Genomic DNA, 24499 nt, shown 5'->3' with positions numbered 1-24499 from the left:
CTTTCCCCAGCCTCCTACCCTGACACAGGCTCCTGGGTATGAATCGTGTATATGTGCGTGTGTGTGCACGCGCGTGCACGTGGGGTAGGGGGAGTCAGGTCTGTTAACTAACTTGGAGTTGAAAGTGGCACAATTTCTAGAACAGATCCACGATGAGAGTTTCCCAATTATTCTTAAGAAAACTTGGTGAGATTTACCTAAAACCAGAGTGATAAATGATATGATGGGCACAGGCTAAAACATAAAGTAAATGGCCCTTCAAGCCAGACATGATGGAAGCCATTTCATTTTATAGCCTGAAAGTGTTAGGGGATGCAAGCTGTCATTTCTTGCTCACTTATCCAGGTAATTTAGGAAAAACCCAGTTTTTTCTTTGCCTGAATTTTCGAGGTGATGGAAGATTTGTGGAAACCACCAACACAGCTCTTTTAAACCGCTTTAAACAAACCCAAGAAGGGAAGCAGACTTAGCACATTTGATGTAATGTAGCCGCATTTTAGACGAAGATATTCCTGGTTCTTTTCCCATTTATCTTTTCCCTCTGATTCTGTTCAAATACATACTTGGAGGTGCGGATACAGGCTGGCTAGCTAGGCTCTGGCACTAACTTAAAGACAATTCGAATTGTGCTTCAGTGAAACGACTAATCAGTAAAATGACGTATCATGTGTCTTGGCAGGATTCTTGGCAAATACTCACATACCCAAGTGTCAATGGTCTCTTGTACTTTGTAGAAAGCTTTTCTACAGTTTATGAGGTTGGTTTAGTGAGGACAACTCATGTATTTTTCAGAACCATTTAATCAAGAACAATTCTTACCAAGCAGATGTGATTACGGCAAAGAAACAACTCTCCACTGTATTAAAGAGAGAATCATAAAGACAACCATTGTTCTCAGTAGCTCATTAAACACACACACACCCCACATACACATTTCAAGTACTTCTCTAAGTGTTGTTAGTACCAGTTAAACACAAGTCCCTGCTAGTAGTATCTAGCCGTGGGAATAGCAAGACACTATGTAGAAACATTCTCCCAAGCCTTTAGCTAAGATCTGGAAGCCTAATTTATCCTAAGTAGTCACGTGTTACGTTCATAGCAATTAGCTTAGGTAAAACGCTAAACACGATGAGCTGCTCATTTGGGATCGCCAGTCCATTGCACAAATAGGTAACATCAGGTGCTTTATGCTAGGCATTCCCTGCATCCGTCAGTTGTGAACTTGCCATTGGCCTTTCTCTAGACGTTCATCAGGATAGCACCTTATTTCATCACTACTTGACGATGCATTAGCTGATTTAGACTGTTCTAAACTAGTACAACAACCAAAATACTCTATTATGGTCAATGCATAAATAAGCAATTTTGTCTACGTTAACAAACCTCACAAGAATTTTTTTAAAAAGTGTATTTAGATCCAAACATGCTTTCCAGATCAGTGGTTAGCTTTTCTTTTTGGAGTCACTATAGAAGTTAGCTGCAGACTATCGTTTCAATAACCCATCGACTTAAGACTCTCTGGAATGTTTACAGAATGTGAACCTAAAGTCTGAAGCCTGGAATTTTGGATTAATTTCTAGACATCCCAAAGGCTTTTTATTTTTATTTTTTAAGCCAATTGTCAACCCTCTTAGAACTTCATCAAGTAAGTGGTAACCTGTGAAATGCAGGTGGTGCCTGATCATCCTCCTCTGTGTGTTGGTGTTTCAGATGTACCCTGTGACCTTGAACTGATTCACTGCAGTGTTATATCTGAGTCTCAAGTGGACAATGTACTCAAAGGTGTATCAAAACCCATGCAATGGAACTATTTAGATGTTTCTAACATATCAATAAAAGATAGACTGCAACCCTTCAATAGTATTTCTCGTCTTTCTTGGTAAAATCTCAATTATAAATACAGTAAAACCTGCGAAAGCCAGAACCGGTGTAAGGCGGAAACCTGCCAGAGAAGGAAAATGCAAATATTTTCCACTGAAATGAGCGATAGAAAAGTGGTAAAATTTCACACTGTCAAAGGTAGAAAACTCACGAGATCTGGATAAACAAGACAGTCCCATTGAGTTCTGGCTCTCACAGGTTTCGCTGTATTACCTTTTCCTTAAGATGAGATTGACGTGGCTGCCTAGAACCATTCACCTTATCAAACACCCAATATTTTTTTGGACATGTAATTCTAAGCATTCATTTGAGTTACAATCCAACTCTCTCAACCCTTCTTGGTATCTTGGGCAAATCCCATAGCTTTCTGTCTACTTCTGGGTAATGTAAAGTCTGGTCAAGTTCCATTTCAGTTAAAACATCACAAACTCCATAGAACCAACGGGAAGAATGGAGATAGACTCCAGAAGGGGCAGGCAGTAAGAAAGGCTAAATAGCCAAGTATGCTGTTAAAATCATGCCTTGGGAACCATCTGCTCAGGATGCAGGGGCAGGTGCTTCTGCCCCTGGGCACTTGCTGCACATGGCTGGATCTCAGTGCTACTACTGCCATTGTCTCTGACTCCCCCGTGCCTCTGGGCACCCCTTCAAGATTCAGATACAAGAGCACTGGTTGGCAGAGCCTGGGCCACACACCCACATGTCTTTATACCAGAGGGCAGAGAGAGAGATTGGGAGTATCTGCCCCTCTTTGGTTTTGTGATGAGATGCAGGCTGGCTTCCCAGTGAGTTTGGGATTCCCCCAACAGGAAGGATGGTTAAAAACTGGACAGTCATCAAAATTATTGTCCTGGAAAAGTTGGTAAGTCCCAGCACAGCAGTGTGTGTCACCTTCCCTTGGTTTGTTTGTTCAGGAAAAGGCTGGTTATAGTGATAGCCCTTTGGCAATGCTAAGTGATTTGCAAACTTTCTATTTCCCTTAGTCAGCCCACACACCCTGACTTCATGTCTTCTTTCATCACCATCAATTACATGTATGAGGCACGGAAAAACATTGATTGGGTTTCAAAATCCTAATAGCAGGCTGGGACGTGCTCCTGTTACAGGGAACAGTGGTAAAGTCCTGCTTCAGCGCACAGATGGCTCCACCTTACACCGCCCATCGCATTTTCATTCACTTGCTCATTTTAAAACCTTTTAAAGTTGGGAAATGAAATACACATAGAGAGAAGTCATAGAACATCAATGTGTAGATCAACAGGGTCAGAACGTGAACTCACGAGTCTTCCTTCTGAATAGCCACCTCTCCTTCCCCTTAGACGTAAGCACTATTCTGGCTTTTCTGATAATCATTTCTCATTCTTCTGCTTTTACTTCTTTTTCTTGCCTTACCTCACCGCCTAGAACTCCTGGAACAGTGTGGTGATAGCAGGCATCCACATTCTATTCCCAGTTTCAAAGGGAAAGATTTTAATATTCCGTCATTAATTATAAAGCTTGCTCTAAGATTTTTTTTATGACATCTAAGTTTTATGACATTAAGAATAATTGTTCTCTATTATTCCCGGTTTGCTAAGAGTTTTTGTCATGAATGGATCTTGAATTTTATCAAATGCTTTTTTCTGCATCTATTAAGAACATCATTTTTATTCAACTTTAAAAGGCCTTCCCAAAAGTCACCCTCACTAAAGTGAATGGGTAATTTTTTTGGTTTGCTTTTAAGTTATTCTGCCTTTAATATCTTCTATCATACATACATCACGGAATATAAAGGTTGGAAGGAACCTTAGAGGTCATGACGGTTCAATCTATCACCCAATTCATGAATCATCTTTCCAGGATGCCAAGTGATTGATTGTTCATCTGGTCTCTACTTCAATATTTTCGGGGATGAAAAATGTACTACCCTTGTCCATTCTATTTCTGGAAAGCTTCAGTTGCTAGAAAGTAATTTCTTATTTTGAGCTAAAACGTACCTGCAGTGCAGTGAATAAATTAATATGGCTCTTCCTTTTTTTTAGCCATGGTCTTTATAACTCCCACCAAATGGCTGGGTGGGACTATGCAAATGAGGTGCTTATGCCCCACCAAGGGGATTGGATAGCTTACTAATAATGTAAATAAGGTGCATGGGATGCTTGTGGGGGTGGGACCATGCAAATAAGATGTATGGCACCCCAACAAGGGGACTGTTAAGTTTTGGCATGCTGCTAGCCTTAGAAAAGAGCCAGTTCCAGGAGACAGGCAGGAGACGATGAGTTGGGCCAGGCTTTCCAGCCTATGGAGCGAGAAAGCTGAGTACCTTCAGGCAGGAGGCTGGCTGGTACCACTGGCGGAGTAGGGTGCCTCCAGGCACCTGGTAGAACTAGGTTTGCCGACCCACTGAGCTAGAGCTGAGTGCCTTTGGGTCGAGGCTTCCTGGTGGAGTGGAGTGCCTCCGGGCACTTATTGGCCAAGCTAGAAGAGCTTTGTGACACTTGCCCAAGTACAGCAGAGGCCAGACCAAGTGGCCGAGGGTGAGAGAGAGACCTGCCGGAGGGCAAGGCTGAGAAGAGGCTGTCTTGATTGAAGAACTGTGTCCCGAGCATTCCTGAACTTGAATTGTAACCCCTAATAAACCCCATAACTGTACGGTCTGTGAGTTGTGTGGCCACTACAATGAATTAGTGAACCCAGCAGAGATGTAGAGAGTGCTGTGGGAGAGACAGTTGGTATCAGAATTGGTAAAAAGGTTGGAGTGGGGAGGCATGTCTGACTTCTGCCTCACAGGAAAAAGCCCTGGGCTGTTGATCTTGAATCTCCTTCCCCTTGCGAAGTGAGAGGAAGTCAGAAGCCTCCGTCCCACAATTTTTATAGTACCTCAGTATGAGATTCATGCTTTGGCCCAAGTTTTGCCATACGAAACTAAGTAGGACAGGTGTCCTCTAAGGTGCAGGTAGATGCAGTGTGTTTGGTGGAAAGCAAATAGCATAGACAGATTAGAGCTCAATTCCTGGCTTAGCCGTTGACAAGTTGGGTGAGTTTGGGCACTGTGGTAAATTGTTTAAGGGCTACAAAATTCACCCATCCCAGTTTGCTCCCTCGTGCGAAGTCCCTCAGGTCCCCGAGTGGTGCAAATGGTTTGCACTCGGCTACTAACCTAAAGTTGGCTGTTCAAACCCATCCAGTGGTGCTGCAGGAGAAAGAGCTGGCGATCTGCTTCTGTGAAGATCACAGCCAAGAAAACCCTATGGAACGGTTCTATTCTGCAACATATAGGGCCACCACAAGTCAGAACTAACTCAGTGGCAACGGGTGTGGTTTGGGCTTTACGGAGTCCCTGGGTGGTGCAAACTGTTAATATGCTCAGCTGCTAACCAAAGGCTGGAGGTTTGAGTCTACTCAGAGGCACCTCAAAAGAAAGGCCTGGCAATTTACTTCTGAAAAGTCAGCCACTGAAAACCTTGTGGAGATTTTCTACACTGACCCACATGGTGTTGTCATGAGTCAGAACCGGCTCGACGGCAACTGGTTTGGTTTTGGTTTACGTAATGTGACTTTGCAGCTCTTCCCATCCAGAGGTGGTGTCTACTTCTCCAGCAACTTGAACCTGGGCTGGGCCTGGCTACTTGCTTTGGCTAATAGAATGTGGTGAAAGTCATATTGGGCAAATTCTGGAGCTTAGGCCTCAAGGGGACTTGCTGTTTGGAATTCTGGCCTTTTTAGAATGTTGCCCTAAGCCTGCCATATCATGAAGTCATCTAACCTACTGGAGGTGAGGGGATGCGTAGAGGAGGACCGAGAAGCCCCAGCCAATAGCCAGCATCAGCTGCCAGATATTTGAGGGCTGCTTTCTTGGACCTAGCAGCCCAGGGAACCCTCGAGCATAATGCAGCTCCATGAGTGAGCCCAGGAGAAACTAGAAGTAGAGCCCAGCCAACCTACAGAATCATGAATAATAAAAAATCATTGTTGTCTTAAGGCACTGAACTTCGTAGTGGTTTGTCATGCAACAAAGGCTAACAGAAACAGAAATCCTATTTAATTAAACTTCTTGAGCTTCTGTTTTTCATTGTCAGATGAAAAAAAAAAATTCTTTGTATGGTTGTTATCAACCAAACCTGTTGCCATCCAGATGATTCTGATTCCTATTGACCCTATAGGACAGTGTAGAACTGCCTCATAGGGTCAAGGAGCAGCTGGTAGATTCAAACTGCTGACCTTTTGGTTAGCAGCTGAGCTCTTAACCACTGCACCGCCAGTACTCCACTGTATGGTTGTTTTTTTTAGTGAGAATTAATATAAAATATGTAAAATGTATAAGTATCCAGCACTGTGACAGGCACATTGTAAGTGTTAGATAGTAGCTGTTATGTTGAAAAGCAAAGATGTCACTTTGAGGACTAAGGTGCACCTGACTTAAGCCATAATATTTTCAGTTGCTTCATACGCATGCGAAAGCTGGACGATGAGTGAGGAAGACTGAAGAAGAATTGATGCATTTGAATTATGGTGTTCTTGAAGAATAACGAATATACCATGGACTGACAGAAGAATGAACAAGCATGTCTTAGAACAAGTTCAGCCAGAGTGCTCCTTGGAAGCGAGGATGGCGAGACTTTGTCTCATATACTTTAGACATGTTATCAGGAGGGACCAGTCCCTTGAGAAGGGCATCAGGTTTGATAAGGTAGAGGGTCAGTGAAAAAGAGGAAGACCCTCAACGATATAGGTTGACACAATGGTTGCAACAATGGTTTCAAACATAGCAATGATTTTAAGGATGGCACAGGACTGGGCAGGGTCAAAGGGTCACTATAAGTCAGAAATGGCACCTAACAACAAGAGCTGTTATGATTGTTGTTATAAAGACTTCTGAAGCTAACCCTCTCTTTAGCCCTTAGTTTTTATTCTTCCAGGTTAAATCCTGTTTTCTTTGACTTTATCTCATTTTAAAAGCCTTCCTGGTAATTTATTATACTGGTCTTCCTCCTAATTCTTCCTGAGACTATTCATATTTCATTTATGTCCCTCCTAAAATAGTACAATAGATGTGACCTGATCATTGCCTGATACAGCAGGACGGTTACTTTTATTAACAGTAGCTTCCATACAATAGGTGCTAAAACAAAGCCCTTCGTTTGCTAACCCAACCCAAGTCAGGGTTCCTTTTTTAGTTCAGGCATTACCATTGTGTTGCATTTCACTTGGTGATAATTCTTTGCTGGCTCTGATTTGGGCTGCTGCCAACTCAAACTCCCCTCCCTTGAGCTTATGCCGATGATTTCTTGGAACTTAAATGTAAAAAACCCAGTGTAGGACTTAATATTTAGCCTGGTGAGATTTCTTTGTTAGTTTTAGCCTAGCACAGCAGTTGGCCAAGGCAATCCTGGCCTTGTATTTGTCATTAGTTTCTCACTTGGTGCATCTAGCTGAGTATTACCTTCATGTTTTCCGTCAGTTATTTAAAAAAAGAAAAAAAAGTTACACAGGACAGAGCCAGAGAAACGGCTTAGAGCCACACTGCCAGCTACCTCCTTCAAGTCTGGCACAGGGCCAGCAAAATATTAATAACTATGTTACACATGTATGTTATTTCACATCCCACAGATGCCTTCTGTGTGGGCAGTAAAATTCTTTGCTGAAATCAGGATATGCCACATCTAATAATGCTCTCCTGAAAAAAAGTCTTTGCTGAGTAGTGATACCACAGTCTGAGTCTTTTTATCTGATCATGGTGAGTATAAAATCCTATAGTTATTATGACTATACAAAAAAATCTTCTCAGGACCATGGTAAAGGAAAAGACAGTAAATCAACTTATCTACTTTCAGCACTTTGGAGAAGTCAAAGAAAAAAAAGATGATAGTTTTGTCCAAGATGAATTTTCAACTTGTCCTGACGGCCAAACACGTCTGAAACCGCTGCGTAAGAAACTTTTATTTGCATTTTCAGGTGGGCGTTTGTGTGTAAACAAGCGTATCTACTTTCCCCAGAGCCCATGTAATTATGGGGTTTTATTTGCTCTCCTGTGTGAACCCACCCAGTGGCTCTCCAGGAGAAGGACCTGGAGATCTGCTTCCAAACAGATTAACCCATTGCTGCCCAGTCAATTCCAACTCAAAGCGACCCTGTAGAACTGCCCCATACGGTTTCCAAGGCTGTAATCTTTCGGGGGGCAGACTGCCACATCTTTCTCCTACAGAGCTATTGGTGGGTTTGAACCCCTGACCTTTCAGTTAGCAGCCCAACACTTAACTACTGAGCCACCGGGCTCCTTTCCATCCTGTGGGGTAGCTCTGTCTCATGTGACGCCAGGGGTCGAAAATCGACCCGACAGCCCCCCAACACCTCACCCCCAGCCCACCGGAAGAACACTTTTCCATCTTGCCCAGAAGATGGGAATAAAGAAAGGAGTTAATTGGGTTCCCCGCGTTCCCATATTCGGTTTCATCAGCCTCCTAACTACTATGTATGGTACCCGTTGCCGTATGGTTTGGGAATACTCATTTTCTAGATAAAGGGATTGATAATCTTTAATCTGAGAAGTGAGACTTAAGTTACAGAGCTAGTCAAAAGTAGAGGCAGGACGAAGCTCAACCTTGCGGGTCTCAGAGGCTGCAGGAGAAAGTCCGGGAGGGGTTGGGGTGATGGGGCGACCTCTCGGAAGGGGCGTCCTGAGGTGCCCTGGCACCCCTCTCAGTCCAGATCTACTTACGTAGCAGGGTGGGGCGGGGGCGTGTCCCCTCACCCAGCTCAGCCCCCGCGCATGCGCAGCAGGCGGAAGGCGAGCGGGGAGAAGGAGGGGGTCCGCGGCGCGCTCTCTGCCTGCGTCCCTGGCCCACCCCAGGGCGCGCGGCTGCGCACTGAGCCGCCGGCCGCCAGTCCTCCCGGAAGCGCGGCGTCGGGCCGCGCCACGTCAATCCCAGCGCGCTCCGGCTCCGCGGCTGCCGCTGGCCAGGGGCTCGGCGACCGAGGCGCGGCCCACGGGACAGGACCGGGCGCGCCATGGGCCGCGGAGCCCCGAGCTCCGCCCCGCCGGTGCTCCTGCTGCTCCTGCTGCTGCTCTGGGCCGAGCGGCCGCGGGGAGCCGAGCTCACCTTCGAGCTGCCGGACAGCGCCAAGCAGTGCTTCCACGAGGAGGTGGATCAGGGCGTGAAGTTCTCCCTGGACTACCAGGTGAGGCCCGGGCGCCCGCCGGGGCGCCCGTCCAACCCCCATGCGGGTCTCACCCGGGCGCTGGCGTCCCCCGCTTAATTAAAGCGGCTGGAATTAGCCAGGGCGGCGGGAGGGGTGGGGATCCCCGTGAGGAAGAACCGTTTGATCAGTCGGAGCCCATCCGACACGGGCCGGGCCAGGCCTACAAGGGTGGTGGTTAGCGCGAGAGGTGGGGCCGGCGACGGGGATGCCCCGGGGCTGGTCCTGCATCCCGGGAAGTTGGCCAGCATGGTCTCCTTTCAGGCCACTTCCACTCTAAAAAACGCTTATTCTGATCAACTGGACACAGACTCTCAGTCTAATCCAAGTCTCGTGGCCCACTTTGCCCATACGGGTACTGAAAAATGGCAGCGAGAGGAAATGGGTTCATAGATTGTTTTTTTTTACCCCCTCTCAAACGTTTAAAGTTGGAGCCGGATAAACACAGCAGTGATGAGAATGGGCAGTTTGGCGGAAGTTTCAACATCGCCTCTGAACCTGGCAGTGTTTGCAGGGAGTGGTGGTGTGGCCGTAAGACCTGGCTTTTGCCATATGGCTCAGAGAAGCCCTCCGCTTCTCTTTGCACTCCCGTCTCTTTGAGAGATCTCATGACTCACAGTTGCAGGGAATATGTCTTGGGTGAGGGATCAGCCCCTGAGGTTTAGCCAGCAAATCTAGGGTTAGGAACTGAGTGGTCATCATACCCAGCTCCTGTCCCTTATTGGACGGAAGCAGCAGAAGGTGCGGTGCCCACTTGCTCCAGGATGGCACAAACCAGGTCCCACCCCTCCACCAGCACCCTCAGAGGGCCAGTCTGCAGTCTGACTGTCCAGTAATTGGCTGGCATTTGTCAGGCGTTTGCTGTATGTCAGACACTGCGTAAGCACTAAAATATGGTACCTCATTTAATCCTCACCACAACACTGTGAGGGTGGTACTACTATTATCACCATTTTATAGAGGAAGACACACATCCTCATGAAGTAAAGGAGCTTGTCCAGGGTAACAGAGCTGATGAGTGGTAGAGCCCAGAGATGTGATTTGTTGTATGTCTTGTGCTGGGTATTGAACAAAGGTAAAGAAGCAAAGACAGCTAGAGGCCAGTTTACTTAACCTCTTTCAGCTTCAGTTTCCTCCTCTGGAATAGCTTCTGCTTAGAAGGTTGTGAAGAGTAAATGAAAAAAGTTTTAAAAAGGTTGTCATTTAGTAAGTGGTGGCTGCCCATCTGATAACAGCACACTGGGTGTCTTGTGGTTGTCAGGTCATCACCGGAGGCCACTATGATGTTGACTGCTATGTGGAAGACCCCTTGGGGAACACCATCTACAGGGAAACTAAGAAGCAGTATGACAGCTTCACACACCGGGCGGAGGTCAAGGGCGTGTATCAGTTCTGCTTCAGCAATGAGTTCTCCACCTTCTCTCACAAGACCGTCTATTTTGATTTCCAAGTAGGCGATGAGCCCCCCATTCTCCCAGACATGGGGAACAGGGTCACAGCTCTCACCCAGGTGAGTGAACATGATCAGTGAAAGCTCTGTGCAGGCCTGGCTCAGCCTCTGGTTCCTAGCCTGTTCTCCTCTTCTGTCTCTGTCTCAGTAACGAGCAGAGTCATCATCCACCCAACTCCCAGCCTGGAGGTCTCAATTTTGACTTTGTGTCTCTTCATATCCAGCCCCAGAGGACACTATTCTTCTTCTGGTTTTCTCTCCTCATTCTTTAACTAGATCCCTGCAATGCTTTCCTCTGGTATTCCTACCTCAACTCCTTTGCTCCCATTTAGTCTTTCACACAGTACCACTTGCTAAGTACCTATATCATATATCTCTATGCTTGTAGGGTATATCTCTATCATAAAGAATGAAGTCTGACTTTGTATGGCTTTGATGTATTAGTTAAGGTAACCCAAGCAAGTGCTGTAACAAGTAAGTCCCCAAATACCAATGGCTTAACACTACAGAAGTTTTTTCTCTCTCAAATAATAGTCTAGAGAACATTGGTAGGTAGCGTTCCTCTGTGGTGTGATTGAGGAACCCAGGCTTGGTCTTGTGGCTCTGCCATCTTAGGGCTTCAGAGTCCTCTGCCTCTACCAGGGCTTCTAACTAGTTCTGCACAATTGTGTCATGGCCGACAAAGAGAAAACCTAATGGACCTGAATTTTTAAACTTGTGGGTGAAGTGGAACAATAAGTAGAACAGGAAAAATGATAGGTTGAAGCCCTACTGGAAACTTAACCTCATTCTTAGAAAACAAGGGCAGCTTTCCCAATGCATAGTAGACAAATCACTTGACCAGCACAGTTGGAAGCAGCGGTGTCCCACGCCACCGCCCCTTTGAATGTGTGTCGCTCTCCATAGTCCTGCCAGTAATCCAGTCTCCCATATCAGGGCACACTGCGCCTCTTCCAGATCTCCCATTCCAGGGCTTTGACCTGTAATTTTTCCCATTTAGTTTATCCTTCCGCTTCATCCAAATTTTAAAAATTTGGTCTGTTGTGATTTTGCTTTGTTGGCATGACTGAACTGGGCAGAACTGGTTTGAAGCACTGGCCTCTAGCTAGCAAACGAAGGATGCGATTGGAAAGGCCCACCTGCGTCTTTACAGCCCTGACCCAGAATTGTACACCTCGCAACTGCTCGTATTCTGTTGTTGAGAACTGGTCATGTGGCCAATTTGGATGAAAGGAGGGCTGGGAAATAGAGTCCTGGTGGGGCAGTCACCTCCTAGCTCCAATTCTACATTATGGAAGAGAAACCATGAAATACTTGAAAGACAGATCTCTGCTACATATGGCCCTCAAGGTTAATTATAATCTGATGCCAGCCCCCTTCCTCAGGCTTCCCTCCTGCTATTTAAGCTCATCCCTTCCTCCCCTATTCAGGCTATGAGCTTCCTGAGGGTTAAGCTGTTGCTGTTGCGTCGATTCCAACTCATAGCAACCCTATAGGGCAGAGTAGAGCTGCCCGATAAGGTTTCCAAGGCTGTAATCTTTGTAGAAGCAGACTGCCACACCTTTCTGACATGGAGGGTTGGTGGGTTCAAACCACTGACCTTTCAGTTAGCAGCCTTATGTTTTAACCACTGCCCTAATGGGTTCTTCCCTGAGGGATAGGTGTTGTTAGGTGCTGACCAGTTGGTTCAACTCGTAGTGACCCTACGTACGACAGAACGAAATGCTGCCCAGTCCTGAGCCATCCTGGCAGTCCTTGCTGTGTTTGAGCCCATTGTTACAGCTGCTGTGTCAGTCCATCAGGGTCTTCCTCTTTCGTTGACTGTCTGCTTTACCAACCATGATGTCCTTCTCCAGGGACTGGTCCTTCCTGGTAATATTTCCAAAGTACGTGAGACAAAGTCTCACCATCCTTGCTTTTAAGGAGCATTCTGGCTATATGTCTTCCAAGACAAATTTTTCATTCTCCTGGCAGTCCATGGTATAGTCAATATTCTTTGCCAACGCCATAATTCAAAGACATCAATTCTTCTTACAGTCTTCCTTATTGTCCAGCTTTCAAGTGCATATGAACCAACCAAAACCAAACCCAGCGCTGTCAAGTCGATTCCGATGCATAGTGACCATATAGGACAAAGTAGAGGTGCCCCATAGTTTCCAGTGAGCGCCTGGCAGATTCGAACTCTCAACCCTTTGATGAGCAGCCGTAGTATATGAGGCAACTGAAAATACCATGGTTTGGGTCAGGTACACCTTGGTTCTCAAAGTGACATCTTTGCTTTTCACACTTGAAAGAGGTTTTTTTGCACCAGATTTGCCCAGTGCAATACGTTATTTGATTTCTTGACTTCTGCTTCCATGGGCATTGATTGTGGATCCAAGGAAAATGAAATCCTTGACAACTTCAATCTTTTCTCCGTTCATCATGTTGTTGCTTATTGGCCTAGTTGTGAGGATTTTTTTTTCTTTATTTTGAGGTGTAATCCATACTGAAGGCTGTAGTCTTTGATCTTTGCGTGTATGGAGTCTTTGATCTTTGTCAGTAAGTGCTTCAAGTCTTCTTCGCTTTCGGGAGGGAAGATTGTGTCATCTGCATATCACAGGTTGTTAATGAGTCTTCCTCCAATCTGATGCCACATTCTTCTTAACAAAGCCCAGCTTCTTGGTTATTTGCTCAGCATACAGATTGAATGAGTGTGGGGAAAGGATACAACCCTGACACACACCTTCCATGATTTTAAACCATGCAGTATCCCCTTGTTCTTTTCGAATGACTGCCTCTTGGTCTATGTACAGGTTCCTCATGAGTACAGCTAAGTGTTCAGAAATTCCCATTCTTTGCAGTGTCATCCGTAATTTGTTACGATCCACACAGTTGAATGCCTTTGCATAGTCAATAAAACACAGATAAACATCTTTCTAGTAGTCTCTGCTTTCAGCCAGGATTCATCTGACATCAGCACTGATATCCTTTGTTCCCTGTCCTCTTCTGAATCAGGCTTAAATTTCTGGCAGATCCCTGTCAATGTATTGCTGCAACCAATTTTTTTTGTGTGCTTTAGACAAAGGTTTACAGAGCAAATTAGTTTCTCATTAAACAATACACGTTATTTTGTGACATTGATTGTCAACCCCGTGACATGTCAACACTCTCCCTTTCTTGACCTCAGGTTCCCTGTTTCCATTCATCTAGCTTTCCTGTCCCCTCCTACCTTCTCGTCCTTGCGCCTGGGCTGGTGTGCCCATTTACTCTCGTATACTTGGTTGAGCTATGTGTGTTATTGTTTGTTTTGTGGGCCTGTCTAATCTCTGGCTGAAGGGTGCACCTTAGAAATGACTTCAGTACTGAGCTACAAGGGTGTCTGGGGGCTAGACTCTTGGTTTCTCCAGTTCCTGTCAGACCAGTAAGTCTGTTTTTGTTTTTTTTTTTAAATGGGTTTGAATTTTGTTCTGCATTTTTCTCCAGCTTTGTCTGGGACCCTCTATTGTGATCCTTGTCAGAGCAGTTGGTGGTGCTAGCTGAGTGCCATCTAGCTGGGCTCAGCCTGGTGGAGGCTATGGTAATTGTGGTCCATTGGTCCATTGGACTAATCTTTCCCTTGTGCCTTTGGTTTTCTTCATTCTCACTTGCCCCAGATGGGGTGGGACCAGTGGAGTATCTTAGATTGCCATTCATAAGCTTTTAAGACCCCAGATGCTACTCACCAAAGTAGCATGTAGAACAGCTTTAGAAATGCTGAGCATGTTCTTCCCTTTTGGTTTTCTAACTCAAGGTCTTTGCATATTTCATTGTAATACTTTGCTTTTCTTCTTGAGCTGCCCTTTGAAATCTTCTGTTCAGCTCTTTCACTTCATCATTTCTTCCATTCGCTTTAGCTACTGTACGCTTAAGAGCAAGTTTCAGAGTCTCTTCTGACATCCATTTTGGGCTTTTCTTTCTTTCCTGTCTTTGTAATAACCTTTTGCTTTCTTTATGTATGATATCCTTGATGTCATTCCATAGCTCGTCTGGTCTTCAGTCATTTGTGTTCAGTGCATCAAACCTATTCTTGAGATGGTCTTTAAATTCAGGTGGGATATACTCAAGGTCATACTTTGGTTGGATTTGTTTTAGTTTTCTTCAGCTTCAGCTTGAACTTGCATATGAACAACTGATGGTCTGTTCCGCAGTCAGCCCCTGGCCTTGTTCTGACTGATGGTACTGAGCTCTCCATTGTCTCTTTCCACAAATATGGTCGGTTTGATTCCTGCGTATTCCATACGGCAAGATCCATGTGTATAGTCACTGTTTATGTAGAAGGTATTCGCAGTGACTAAGTCATTGGTCTTGCAAAATTCTATCATGTGATCTCTGATGTCGTTTCTATCACCAAGGCTACATTTTTCAACTACTGATCCTTCTTCCTTGTTTCAACTTTTAGATTCCAATCACCAGTAATTATCAGTGTATCTTGATTGCATGTTTGATCAATTTCAGACTGCAGAAATAGGCAAAAATTTTCCATTTCTTTATCTTTGGCATTAGTGGCTGGTGTGTAAATTTGAGTAATAGTTACAATAACTGGTCTTCTTTGTAAGACATTCAGATATTATCCTATCACTGACAGTGTTGTACTTCAGGATAGATCTTGAAATGTTCTTTTTGAAGATGAGTACGACTCCATTCCTCTTCAATGTGTCATTCCTGGCATATACCTTATGACTGTCCAATTTAAAATGGTTAATACCAGTCCATTTCAGCTCACTAATGCCTAGAATATTGATCTTTATGCATTTCATTTCATTTTTTATGACTTCCAGTTTTCCTACATTCATACTTCGTACAGTTCCATGTTCCAATTATTAATGGATGTGTGCACCTGTTCTCATTTTGTGCTGTTGTGCCACATCAGCAGATGAAGGTCCCAAAAGCTTGACTCCATCCATGTCACTAAGGCCAACTCTACTTTGAAAAGGCGGTTCTTCCCTGGTTGTATTTTGGGTGCCTTCCAACCTGAGGGGCTCATCTTCTGGCACAATCAGTGCTCAGCTGCTATTCATAAGGCTTTCACTGGCCAGTTTTTTAAGAAGTAGATCACCAGGTCCTTCTTCCTTCTCTGCCTTAGACTGGAAGCTCCACTGAAACCTGTCCATCATGGGTGACCCTGTTGGTATTTAAAATACTGGTGGCCTAGCTTCCAGCATCACAGGAACGCGTAAGCCGCCACACTGCAGTGAACTGATGGACAGGTGGTGGTGAGCACTAGGACTCTACTATTTACCTTAGTGTCCCCAGTGCCCCAGTGCAGGAGGCGTGGCGCAGAATAGGAGCTTGCCAAATATTGGCAAGATGACCGAGTGCCAGGGGAACCTGCAAGACAGGAATGACCACCTAGAACTGCTCACTTGTTCCAGAACTAAAACTGGAGGACCTCAGCCTCCAATGAGGCCACATTACCTTCTGGGGTGCTCTCTACAGTGGCCACTTGCTCCCTTTCCTCTGTGGCTTTGGGCACATTCATGAAGCCCTATAAGTTCATTTTTCTGGTCTTCTTGCTTCCCTGAGTGTCACTGTGTGAAGCAGTTGGAGATCAGAGCTGTGTTGATCAGTAAGCTAGCCATTCTTATTATTTTTCAATTTCTTTTTATTGTACTTAAGATGAAGATTTATAGATTTACAGAATAAACTAGCTTCTTATTAAATAATACGCCTGTTGTTTTTGTGACATTGGTTGCGAACTCCACGACATGTCAACACTCTCCTCTTCTTGACCTTGGGTTCCCCATTACCACCTTTCTGATTAAGGCTAGCCATTCATTCTACATTGTTGTCAGCTGCCATCGAGTTGGCCCGACTAATGGTGACCCCACGTGTTACAGAGTGGAACTGTGCCCCATAGGATTTTTTTGGCTGTGACCTTTATGGAAGGAATCCTGGTGGTGCAGTGGTTAAGCTCTTGGCTGCTAACTGAAAGGTTGTTTGTTTGAACCTACCCAGCAGCTCTACAGGAGAAAGACCTGGTGATCTGCTCCCATGAAGAGTACAGGCTAGGAAACCCTATGTGGCAGTTCTGCTCTGCCCTGTTGGTTTGCTGTGAGTTGAAATCAGTTCAGTAGCACCCACAGCCACAATCTTTACTGAAGCAGTTCACCAGACCTTTCTTTCTCAGAGCTACCAGGTGGGTTCACAGTGCCAACCTTTAGGTTTGCAACAACTTACAGACCACTTGCCTGGACTAGGGTCCTTATTGTCAACACATGGCTGTTTAAATAGTTAAAATTAAATAAAAATTTGCGTTCCTCATTTGCACTAGTGACATTTTAAGCGGTCAGTAGCCACAGGGGGCTAGTGGCTGCGCAGACATAGGACATTTACGTTATCGTGTTGGGTTTTTTTTATTCCATTGGGCAGTACCGGGTTTGAGTTTTGCAACATGACTGCAGTTAGAAGATCCGACCCAGGGTGTGTATTGTATGTAAGATCTGTCACAACCAATACTCTTGAGAGTTTTGTTGGCCACTGATGAAACATTGTCCATTTTGAAGATTTCCTAAGTCTCTGAGAACTGACCTGAAGGACTGCCCTCTTTAACCAGTGGAAAACAAACTGGTGGTGAAAAGACTTAAAGAATTAGTGCAATAGAAAAATTCTCCCTGGATCCTTAATGTTAGAGTTTGACTTTGTTGCAGGAAAGAGTGACTGACACCTCCCCTTTCCTGCGTTTCTGAACCTCTTCTTTCCTCTCTGTGGCCTGAAAAGAAGTATTTTCTTCCGCTTCAGCACCTCTGACCCCTCTGTCTTGAACCAGGGTCAGTCTGCGTCTGACTCTGAGAGCTCTCTCTGGCTATGTGAGCATTCACCAGCCTACATACTGTGCCGGGTGGTGGGATACATGGCCTGCCCCTGGCATTGGGCACTCCCAGTGTGGCCTGGACTATAACCCATTAAACCAGCTCCCCACACCGTGCCGTGATCAGTGCCCAAGACTCAAGGTCAGGTTCTCAGAATCCTTCCAGGAGGGTCAGGGAGGACTTCACAGGCACAGTTTTAGCTTCAAAGTGAAAAGGTGAAAGGATACTGTATTAGTTTCCTAGGGCTGCTGAAACAAAATACCACTGATTGGGTAGCTTATAAGAACAGAGAGGTATTGTCTCACAGTCCTAGAGGCTAAGAGTCTAAAATCAGGGTATTGGCCCTATCGATAGCTTCTGAGGGCTCCAAGGGAGAATCTGTTCCATCCTTCTCTCCTAGCTTCTGCTGGGTCCTGGCAGTCCTTGACGTTCCTTGGCTTACAGCTCTGCCTCCTACAATCTCTGCCTCCCTGTTGACGTGGCTTCTTCCCTCTGTTTCTTCTCTTTTATAAGGACACCACCTATAAAGGATTAGGACTCACTCTGCCCCAGTATGACCTCATATTAACTGATAACATCTTCAAAGACCATTTCCAAAGAAGGTCACATTTGCAGATGCTGGGGGTTAGGACTTCAGCACATCCTTTTGGGGGCACAGTTCAGTGTGTAACAGTTGCCTAGGAGTTTGTTTGGCGTAGGAGGAGGAAGGGCCTTCCAGGTGGCGGGAGCGGCAGGTGCAGATACACAGAGCGTAGCTTTAACCCTCCTCACCAGCCCTCGCTTTATTTTGCTTGGCCTGGAGCCCCTTTGAGGCAGCAGCTGTTTTCTCATTTGCCCCCAGACTTCTTATAGCACAGTGGTGGGCCAGAGGCCATGTTTTCTGGCACCAAAATAAATAGTGGGTTGAAAGAACAGGACCCAGAGTGACCAAGGACCGGGCCAGGGATTCAGGCCAGAGGGACTTGTTTTGGGCCTGTGTGCCAGTATGACCAAGCTCCTTGGAGAGGTCATGGTCAAGGAGAATGTTACTTCAGGGAAGCCAAGGTTGAGGTAATCTGGGCTTCCTGAGGATCCAGGCAGATCCTAGCGAAGACTGAAGGTTCCTGACAGGTCAGAGGCCAGGAGTTGCCTCAGAGGTGGTCTAGGGAAGACCAAAGGTTTTCCTCACTGCTCTAAGATCAGCTCATGCTTCCCTGCCTTTGAGTTCTCGAAAAATTTAAAGAACTAAATACTTGTATCAGTGGAGGCCCTAGTGGGGTGAGGGCTAAAGGAATTTGGTAATGGTTACAGACTGAAGGAACTGCTGGGTGTTGCGAACGATTATCACGCTTGGCTCCCAACCAGAAGATTGGAGGTTTGAGTCTACTCATTGGTGCCTCGGAAGAAAGACCTGGTGATCTACTTCCAAAAAATCAGCCATTGAAAACCGTATGCAGCACAGTTTCCCTCTGATACGTGTTGGTCATCAGGAGTCAGGATCAGCTCTGTGACAACTGGCTTATAGTCGAAGACCTCAGCCTCGCTGGTGGTGGAGACGGGGTGGGACGCTGGGGTGAGAATGGGGGAGGGGGTGGTCCTGGGGGAGACGGGTTAGTCCGTCTCCAGGGATTCTCATGATGGCCCAGCGTTCTGTAAGGCTCCAGGATGCTGGAAACCAGCCGGGGCCGGTGGTCGGGCAGGGCAGAAGGTCACAGACAGGAGAGCTGAGGACCCATGTCCTAGGGAAACAGGACTCTGACGCAAAAGGGATTCTGCTGGTTTCCTGCCGGGCAGGAAGCAGGCGGAAGGGGTTACCTAACTGAAATTTGGTGGCCACAGCCCGAGGAGGCTTCTTTTAGAATAGCACCAAGAGAAGATCCCAGTGGATAGGAAGTAGCATGTTTTTTGTGGTAAGAGGGTGCTTTTGGGAATCTGATTCTCAGTGATGTGTTGCTCTGGGGTCTCTTGTGGGGTCTGTGCAGGTCCTAAGGTATCTGCCGGGTTTAGACTGCAAGAAAGCTGTAGGCCACCACCTATTCCGCTGTCCCCCTCTGGGAACTGGCCTCCCTATCACTTACCTAAGATGGCACTTTTAAAGGCACTGGGGTCCTCTTCATGGAGTCCTACTGCTGGGCTCTGGCCTGTGATACCCGGTGCAGGTCTCTAGAGTGAGCGCCTCACTTGGCCTAGTTCATGACCTTCTGCCTGGGGTTTTCTGCACCTGTGACTTCTGTGTCCTCCCTTCGTTTCTCTTCCTCCTCCCTCCCTGCCTCCCTTCTCTCCAGTGGTTCTGGATCCTGGGAGAAGGCTAGAGATGCCGGCTTGTACTCGCTGCTGAATTCCCAGGCCAGGGCCCAGGGCCGAGGAGCTCCCAATTCAAGTGAGTCCTGTGTACGCTTTGAGTTTCTGAATGAGCTTGTGACAGAAATAAGCCTCAAGAATGGAATCGTAGACTCTCCTAGCGTTTAAAAAAAAGTTTCTGTATATTTATACAAATAAAAACATAAGTGTGTGTGTATACATGTGTGTATATATGTACACATATGTACATATATACACATGTTATATATATACATATATATATAGTCACTGAGTGGCGCAAACAGTTTACACTTGACTACTAACCTAAAGGTTGGCAGTTCAGACCCACCCAGTGGCACTGTGGAAGAAAGACCTTGGCAATCTGCTTATATAAAGATTACAGCCAAGAAAACCTTATGGAGCAATTCTTTTGTGTTCATCGGATTGCCATGAGTTGGAATTGACTCAATGGCAGTGGGTTGGTTTTATATATATATATACACACATAAACACACACACACATTTTATGTGACATTTCGGCACTTCTTACCCATGGATCAGAATAAGAGGGTCAGCCAGCATGTGCAGAAGAAACCAAACCCATAGACCTGGGATGTAGACCAGCTGCCAGACTGACAGAAGCGACTGCCTGGTGAACTCAGAGGCTAAAGGGAAGCTATTGTCCTTCGTACAGCCCAGCTGAGCTCCTAGAGTGGCCCAGAATAAAGAATGTACCCAGTGTGGCAAGTAAGGGCAACACTATTTTTTTGGCCATAGTCTCCCATTTGCCTTCTGGAAGCTTCATTTTGTTAGAGAAACAAGGGTTTTGGGGGATCAGAGAGGTTACACGGTGGTTCAGTCTCCACTTTGTAAGTAGTTCATTTTTGGAGTTTGGGAACTGAAGCAAGTGTCTGTTGTTGTTAGCTGCCTTCGAGTTGGTTCTGATTCATAGCAACCCTATGCGTCAGAGTAGAACTACCCCATAGGGTTTTCTTGACGGTAATCTTTGCAGAAGCAGATCACCACGTCTTTTTCCCACTGAGCCACTGGGTGGGTTTCACCCGCCAGCCCTTTGGTCAGCAGCCCAGCTCCTAACCTTTGTACTGCCAGGCCGCTTCGGGGCAAGTGTCTAACAGTGCTTTAGGAACTCCTCTAGCCTGAGAAGTCACTGTTGGAGCAGAACAGGTTTTGGATAAACTAGTGTTTTAGAGGTTGCCTTCGAGTAAGAACTCATGTTCTTCCACAGGCAGGATGGATTAGCTTTCACAACTGCCGAGTAACGAATTACCAAACAACACCCGTGTGTTACCTCACAGTTCTGTAGGTAGAAGTCTGGGCAGGCTTGGCTGGGTTCTGTGTTCAAGTCATCCCAAGGCTGAAATCAGGGTGTTGGCTGGGCTGGGCTCTTAGCTGGAGGCTCTGGGGGAGCATGTATGCTTACGCTCATTCAGATTGTTGGCAGCATTCAGTTGCTTGCAGTTGTAAGACTGAAGTCCTGGCTTCCTCACTGGCTATTGGGGATTGCTCTGAGCTCTTAGAGACCTTATTCTTGTCCTTGTGCTTGGCTCCTCCATCTGCAAGGCCTGCTGTGGTGCATTGGAGCTCTCCAGCTCTCGGGCTTCTCCTGCCACCAGCCAAAGAAAGATCTCCACTTCTAAGAGCTTCTATGATGGGATCAGGTCCAGCTGGAAAATCTCCCTGTCATAGGGCCAACTGTACTGTATAACATAACGTAATCACAGGAGTGATAGTTCATCATATTGTTCCAGGGATTAGGGTGTGAAATCTTGGGCGCCATTTTTAGACTTCTGCCTACCACACATTTTAGCAGGAAGAGGAATTTGTGAAGTAGTGTGTGTTACATGTGAGCATTATGTGTATATGTGTGCAAGCTTATGTGTATGTATGCCCTGGTGGCACAATGGTTAAGTGCTTGGCTGCTAAGTGGAAGGTTGGCTGTTCAAACCCACCAGCAGCTCCTCGGGAGAAAGACCTGGTGATCTGCTCTGTGTAAAGATCACAGCCCAGGAAACTCCATGGGGCAGTTCTGTGAGTCGGAATTGACTCAACAGCACCTAACAACAATGTGTATGTTTTTGCATGTGTTTGCATATCATCGGCACCTAACAACAACACGTGTGTTTTTCCCACGTGTTTGCACCTGTGTATGCATTTATGTACATGAGACATGTTTATCTTTAAGTGTATATATACATATCCCACTAAATCCACTGTCGTCGAGTCGATTGCGACTCACATACAGCAATTACACAATAGAGTGAGCAAGATTCAGAGTCCAACACAATTGTTATCTAGTTCACACACTGCTGTTTATTAGCTGTGTGACCTTGGGTAAGTCACTTAGCCTTTTTGAACCTCAGTTTCCTCATCACTATATGGAGTAAGCAATCAGTTACCCCTTGCCAATGGGGGTAATGATCTCTGCCTATCAGGGTTTTATGGGGATTCAATAAGAGAACCTAGGGCAGTAGTTGAAAGCATAGACTCAGCACTCAGACAACTTGAGTTCAAATCCTGACTCTGCCACCTACTAACTGTGTGACTTTGGACAAGTTACTTAGCCTCTCGAAGCCTCAGTTTCTTCATCTGTTAAAAGGGGATAATAATTTTACTAGGCTTATAATAGGAGCTCTGGTGGCACAGTGGTTAAGTGCTCAGCTCCTAACTGAAAGGTCGATGGTTCAAACCCACCAGCTGCTCCACGGGAGAATGACGTGGCAGTTTGCTTCCATCAAGATACCCCGAACCCTGTTGCCACTGAGTCAATTCCGACTCATAGCGACCCTATAGGACAGAGTAGAACTGCTGGATAGAGTTTCCAAGGAGCGCCTGGTGGATTCGAACTGCCGAACTTTTGGTTAACAGCCATAGCGCTTAACCACTGTACCACCAGGGTTTCCTCCATCAAGATCAGCCTTGGAAACCCTAAGGGGCAGTTCTTCTCCATCCAATAGGGTCACTATGAGTTGAAATCCACTTGATGGCAACAGTAGGCTTATAATATGAGGATTAAATAAAACCACATATAATCCTTAGCACAGGCCTGTAGTCAGCATTCAGGAAATGCCACCTGCAATGATGATGACGTTTGCTGTATGCTTCATTCCACTCTTCATTGTGCAGGGTTAGAAACGTGACTGCTTTTGTCTTCCTGCCCAGATGGAATCTGCCTGCGTGACCATCCACGAGGCTCTGAAGACCGTGATCGATTCCCAGACGCATTACCGGCTCCGGGAGGCCCAGGACCGGGCTCGGGCTGAAGACCTGAATAGCCAAGTCTCCTACTGGTCTGTCAGCGAGACGATCGCCCTGTTCGTGGTCAGTTTTGGCCAGGTGTTGCTGCTGAAAAGCTTCTTCACAGAAAAACGACCCACGAGCAGGGGGGTCCACTCCTAGCCCAGGCATCCTGCTCGAGGGCCCCTTGTACCCCAAGGTGGAGCAGCTCTCCTTGGTCACGTGGTCCTGCTGGGCAAGTGTGTCTGATTGAGGGTGGAGGGGAGCATGGGGGATGTGCTGTGTGGCGGCACCTCAGCTTCCACTCAGATGCTTAATCCTTACGCCCCAGCAGCTGAAGTTTGTAGAGCCCCTTAATCGGAAGGTATCAGATTGCATTGTGTTCTGTAACGCTGACTGAGGAAGAGTTTATAGTCAAGCTAGGGATTGGCTACTGTAGGAGGCAGGCAGGGAGCAATCCAGTGGCCTGGCCGATAGAAGGAGCCCCAGCGTGGCCAGGCCTCTGGGTCAGCTCAGGGCTCTGCTCTACTCCACGATGCAGTGGGCTGGCTTGTGTGTCCCACCCTGTGTGAACAGGAAGGGGATGCTCAGTGCTGGCGTTTCCTCCCATGAAGCACTCTATACCTGAAAAAACCAAGTCCTGAAGCAGCTTTGCAAATCCTCCCAACCAGGTGAGCAATGGTGTCAGCCACGCAAGCAGGAAAAACATGGTGATTGGGTGCCCTCGGTTCGCTTTGGCTCTCATAGGAGGTGGGCCTCTGGTTAATAAAAACTAAGTGTGGACACCTTGAAGACTTGCGCCTTTATTTCTTTGCCCTAAAGAAGTTTACAACTTAATGGGGAGCATAGATGTGTGTATAATTAGAGTGTAATAGATGCCTTGGATGTGTATGGGATGCTGAAATGTGTAGAAACAAAAAAAACCAAACCCACTGCTATCAAGTCAATTCCGACTCCTAGTGACCCTGTGGGACAGAGTAGAACTGCCCCATAGGGTTTCCAAGGCTGTAATCTTTATGGAAGCAGACTGCCACACTTTTCTCCCACAGAGCACCTGGTGGGTTCAAACCGTTGACCTTTCAGGTAGCAGCTGAGCACCTAACTGTTGCGCCACCAGGGCTTCTTGGAATGCGTAGAGTGGGGAGTAAAATACTTTTCTCCCAGTTGAATGAACACAGTGAAATAGGGTTATTTTGTGGTCTGAGATACCAGAGATCACTGTCAATAACCATGTCATCATTAAATCCAAGTAGAGGGCCAAAAACAGAAAAAGACTGAGTAGCAATCAGTGGCCGTCCTAAGCTCCATTTCTACAGCAGTCAGACCATATCATTCCTGGTCAGAACTTCGCTGTGGCTCCTTCCACATATGAATCAGAGTTCAAGGTGAGGTCCTCACTGTGGACTGTGAAGTCCGGCATCGCTGGGTGCACCAGCTTCTTGCCCCTGTGAATCGCCTACCCTCCTTATCCTTATTCACATTGCCCATGTTCCACTTGTTTCCGACAATGTGCCTGCCCAGGGCCTTTGCAACTACTGTTTCCTTTGTATCCTTCCCCTGATGTATGTGTGACCTGCTTTTCCTTCTGACCAAATGTCACAGTATTGGTGAGCCAGCCCCACCACTC

The 24499-nt window shown here is 46.3% G+C and overlaps 1 protein-coding gene across 2 annotated transcripts; it reads left to right on the top strand.

The window, feature by feature from the left end:
• Positions 1–8847: 8847 nt before the first annotated feature.
• TMED3 (transmembrane p24 trafficking protein 3) lies at positions 8848–23664 on the top strand. Of its 2 annotated transcripts, none has more exons than XM_064267211.1 (3): positions 8848–9039; positions 10319–10567; positions 19602–19709. In XM_064267211.1, exons 1-3 carry the CDS (start codon positions 8869–8871, stop codon positions 19626–19628), a joined length of 447 nt encoding a protein of 148 aa, XP_064123281.1. In that variant the 5' UTR covers positions 8848–8868; the 3' UTR covers positions 19629–19709. The 2 variants fall into 2 exon arrangements, with proteins under 2 accessions (XP_064123281.1, XP_003413902.3); XM_003413854.4 differs by lacking the exon at positions 19602–19709 and adding an exon at positions 22798–23664 and having other exon boundaries at positions 8854–9039.
• Positions 23665–24499: the final 835 nt, after the last annotated feature.

Source organism: Loxodonta africana, chromosome 13, assembly GCF_030014295.1.
Source record: "Loxodonta africana isolate mLoxAfr1 chromosome 13, mLoxAfr1.hap2, whole genome shotgun sequence".
Taxonomy (NCBI): domain Eukaryota; kingdom Metazoa; phylum Chordata; class Mammalia; order Proboscidea; family Elephantidae; genus Loxodonta; species Loxodonta africana.
This window is presented reverse-complemented; position numbering and strand designations above follow the sequence as displayed.

Bases quoted from the DNA above. Each gene is read 5' to 3' on its own strand.
- TMED3 (XM_003413854.4), top strand. From the start codon at position 8,869: ATGGGCCGCGGAGCCCCGAGCTCCGCCCCGCCGGTGCTCCTGCTGCTC. The intron at 9,040-10,318 runs GTGAGGCCCGGG...TGTGGTTGTCAG, and splicing joins AGTTCTCCCTGGACTACCAG to GTCATCACCGGAGGCCACTA. The intron at 10,568-22,797 runs GTGAGTGAACAT...CTTCCTGCCCAG, and splicing joins GGGTCACAGCTCTCACCCAG to ATGGAATCTGCCTGCGTGAC.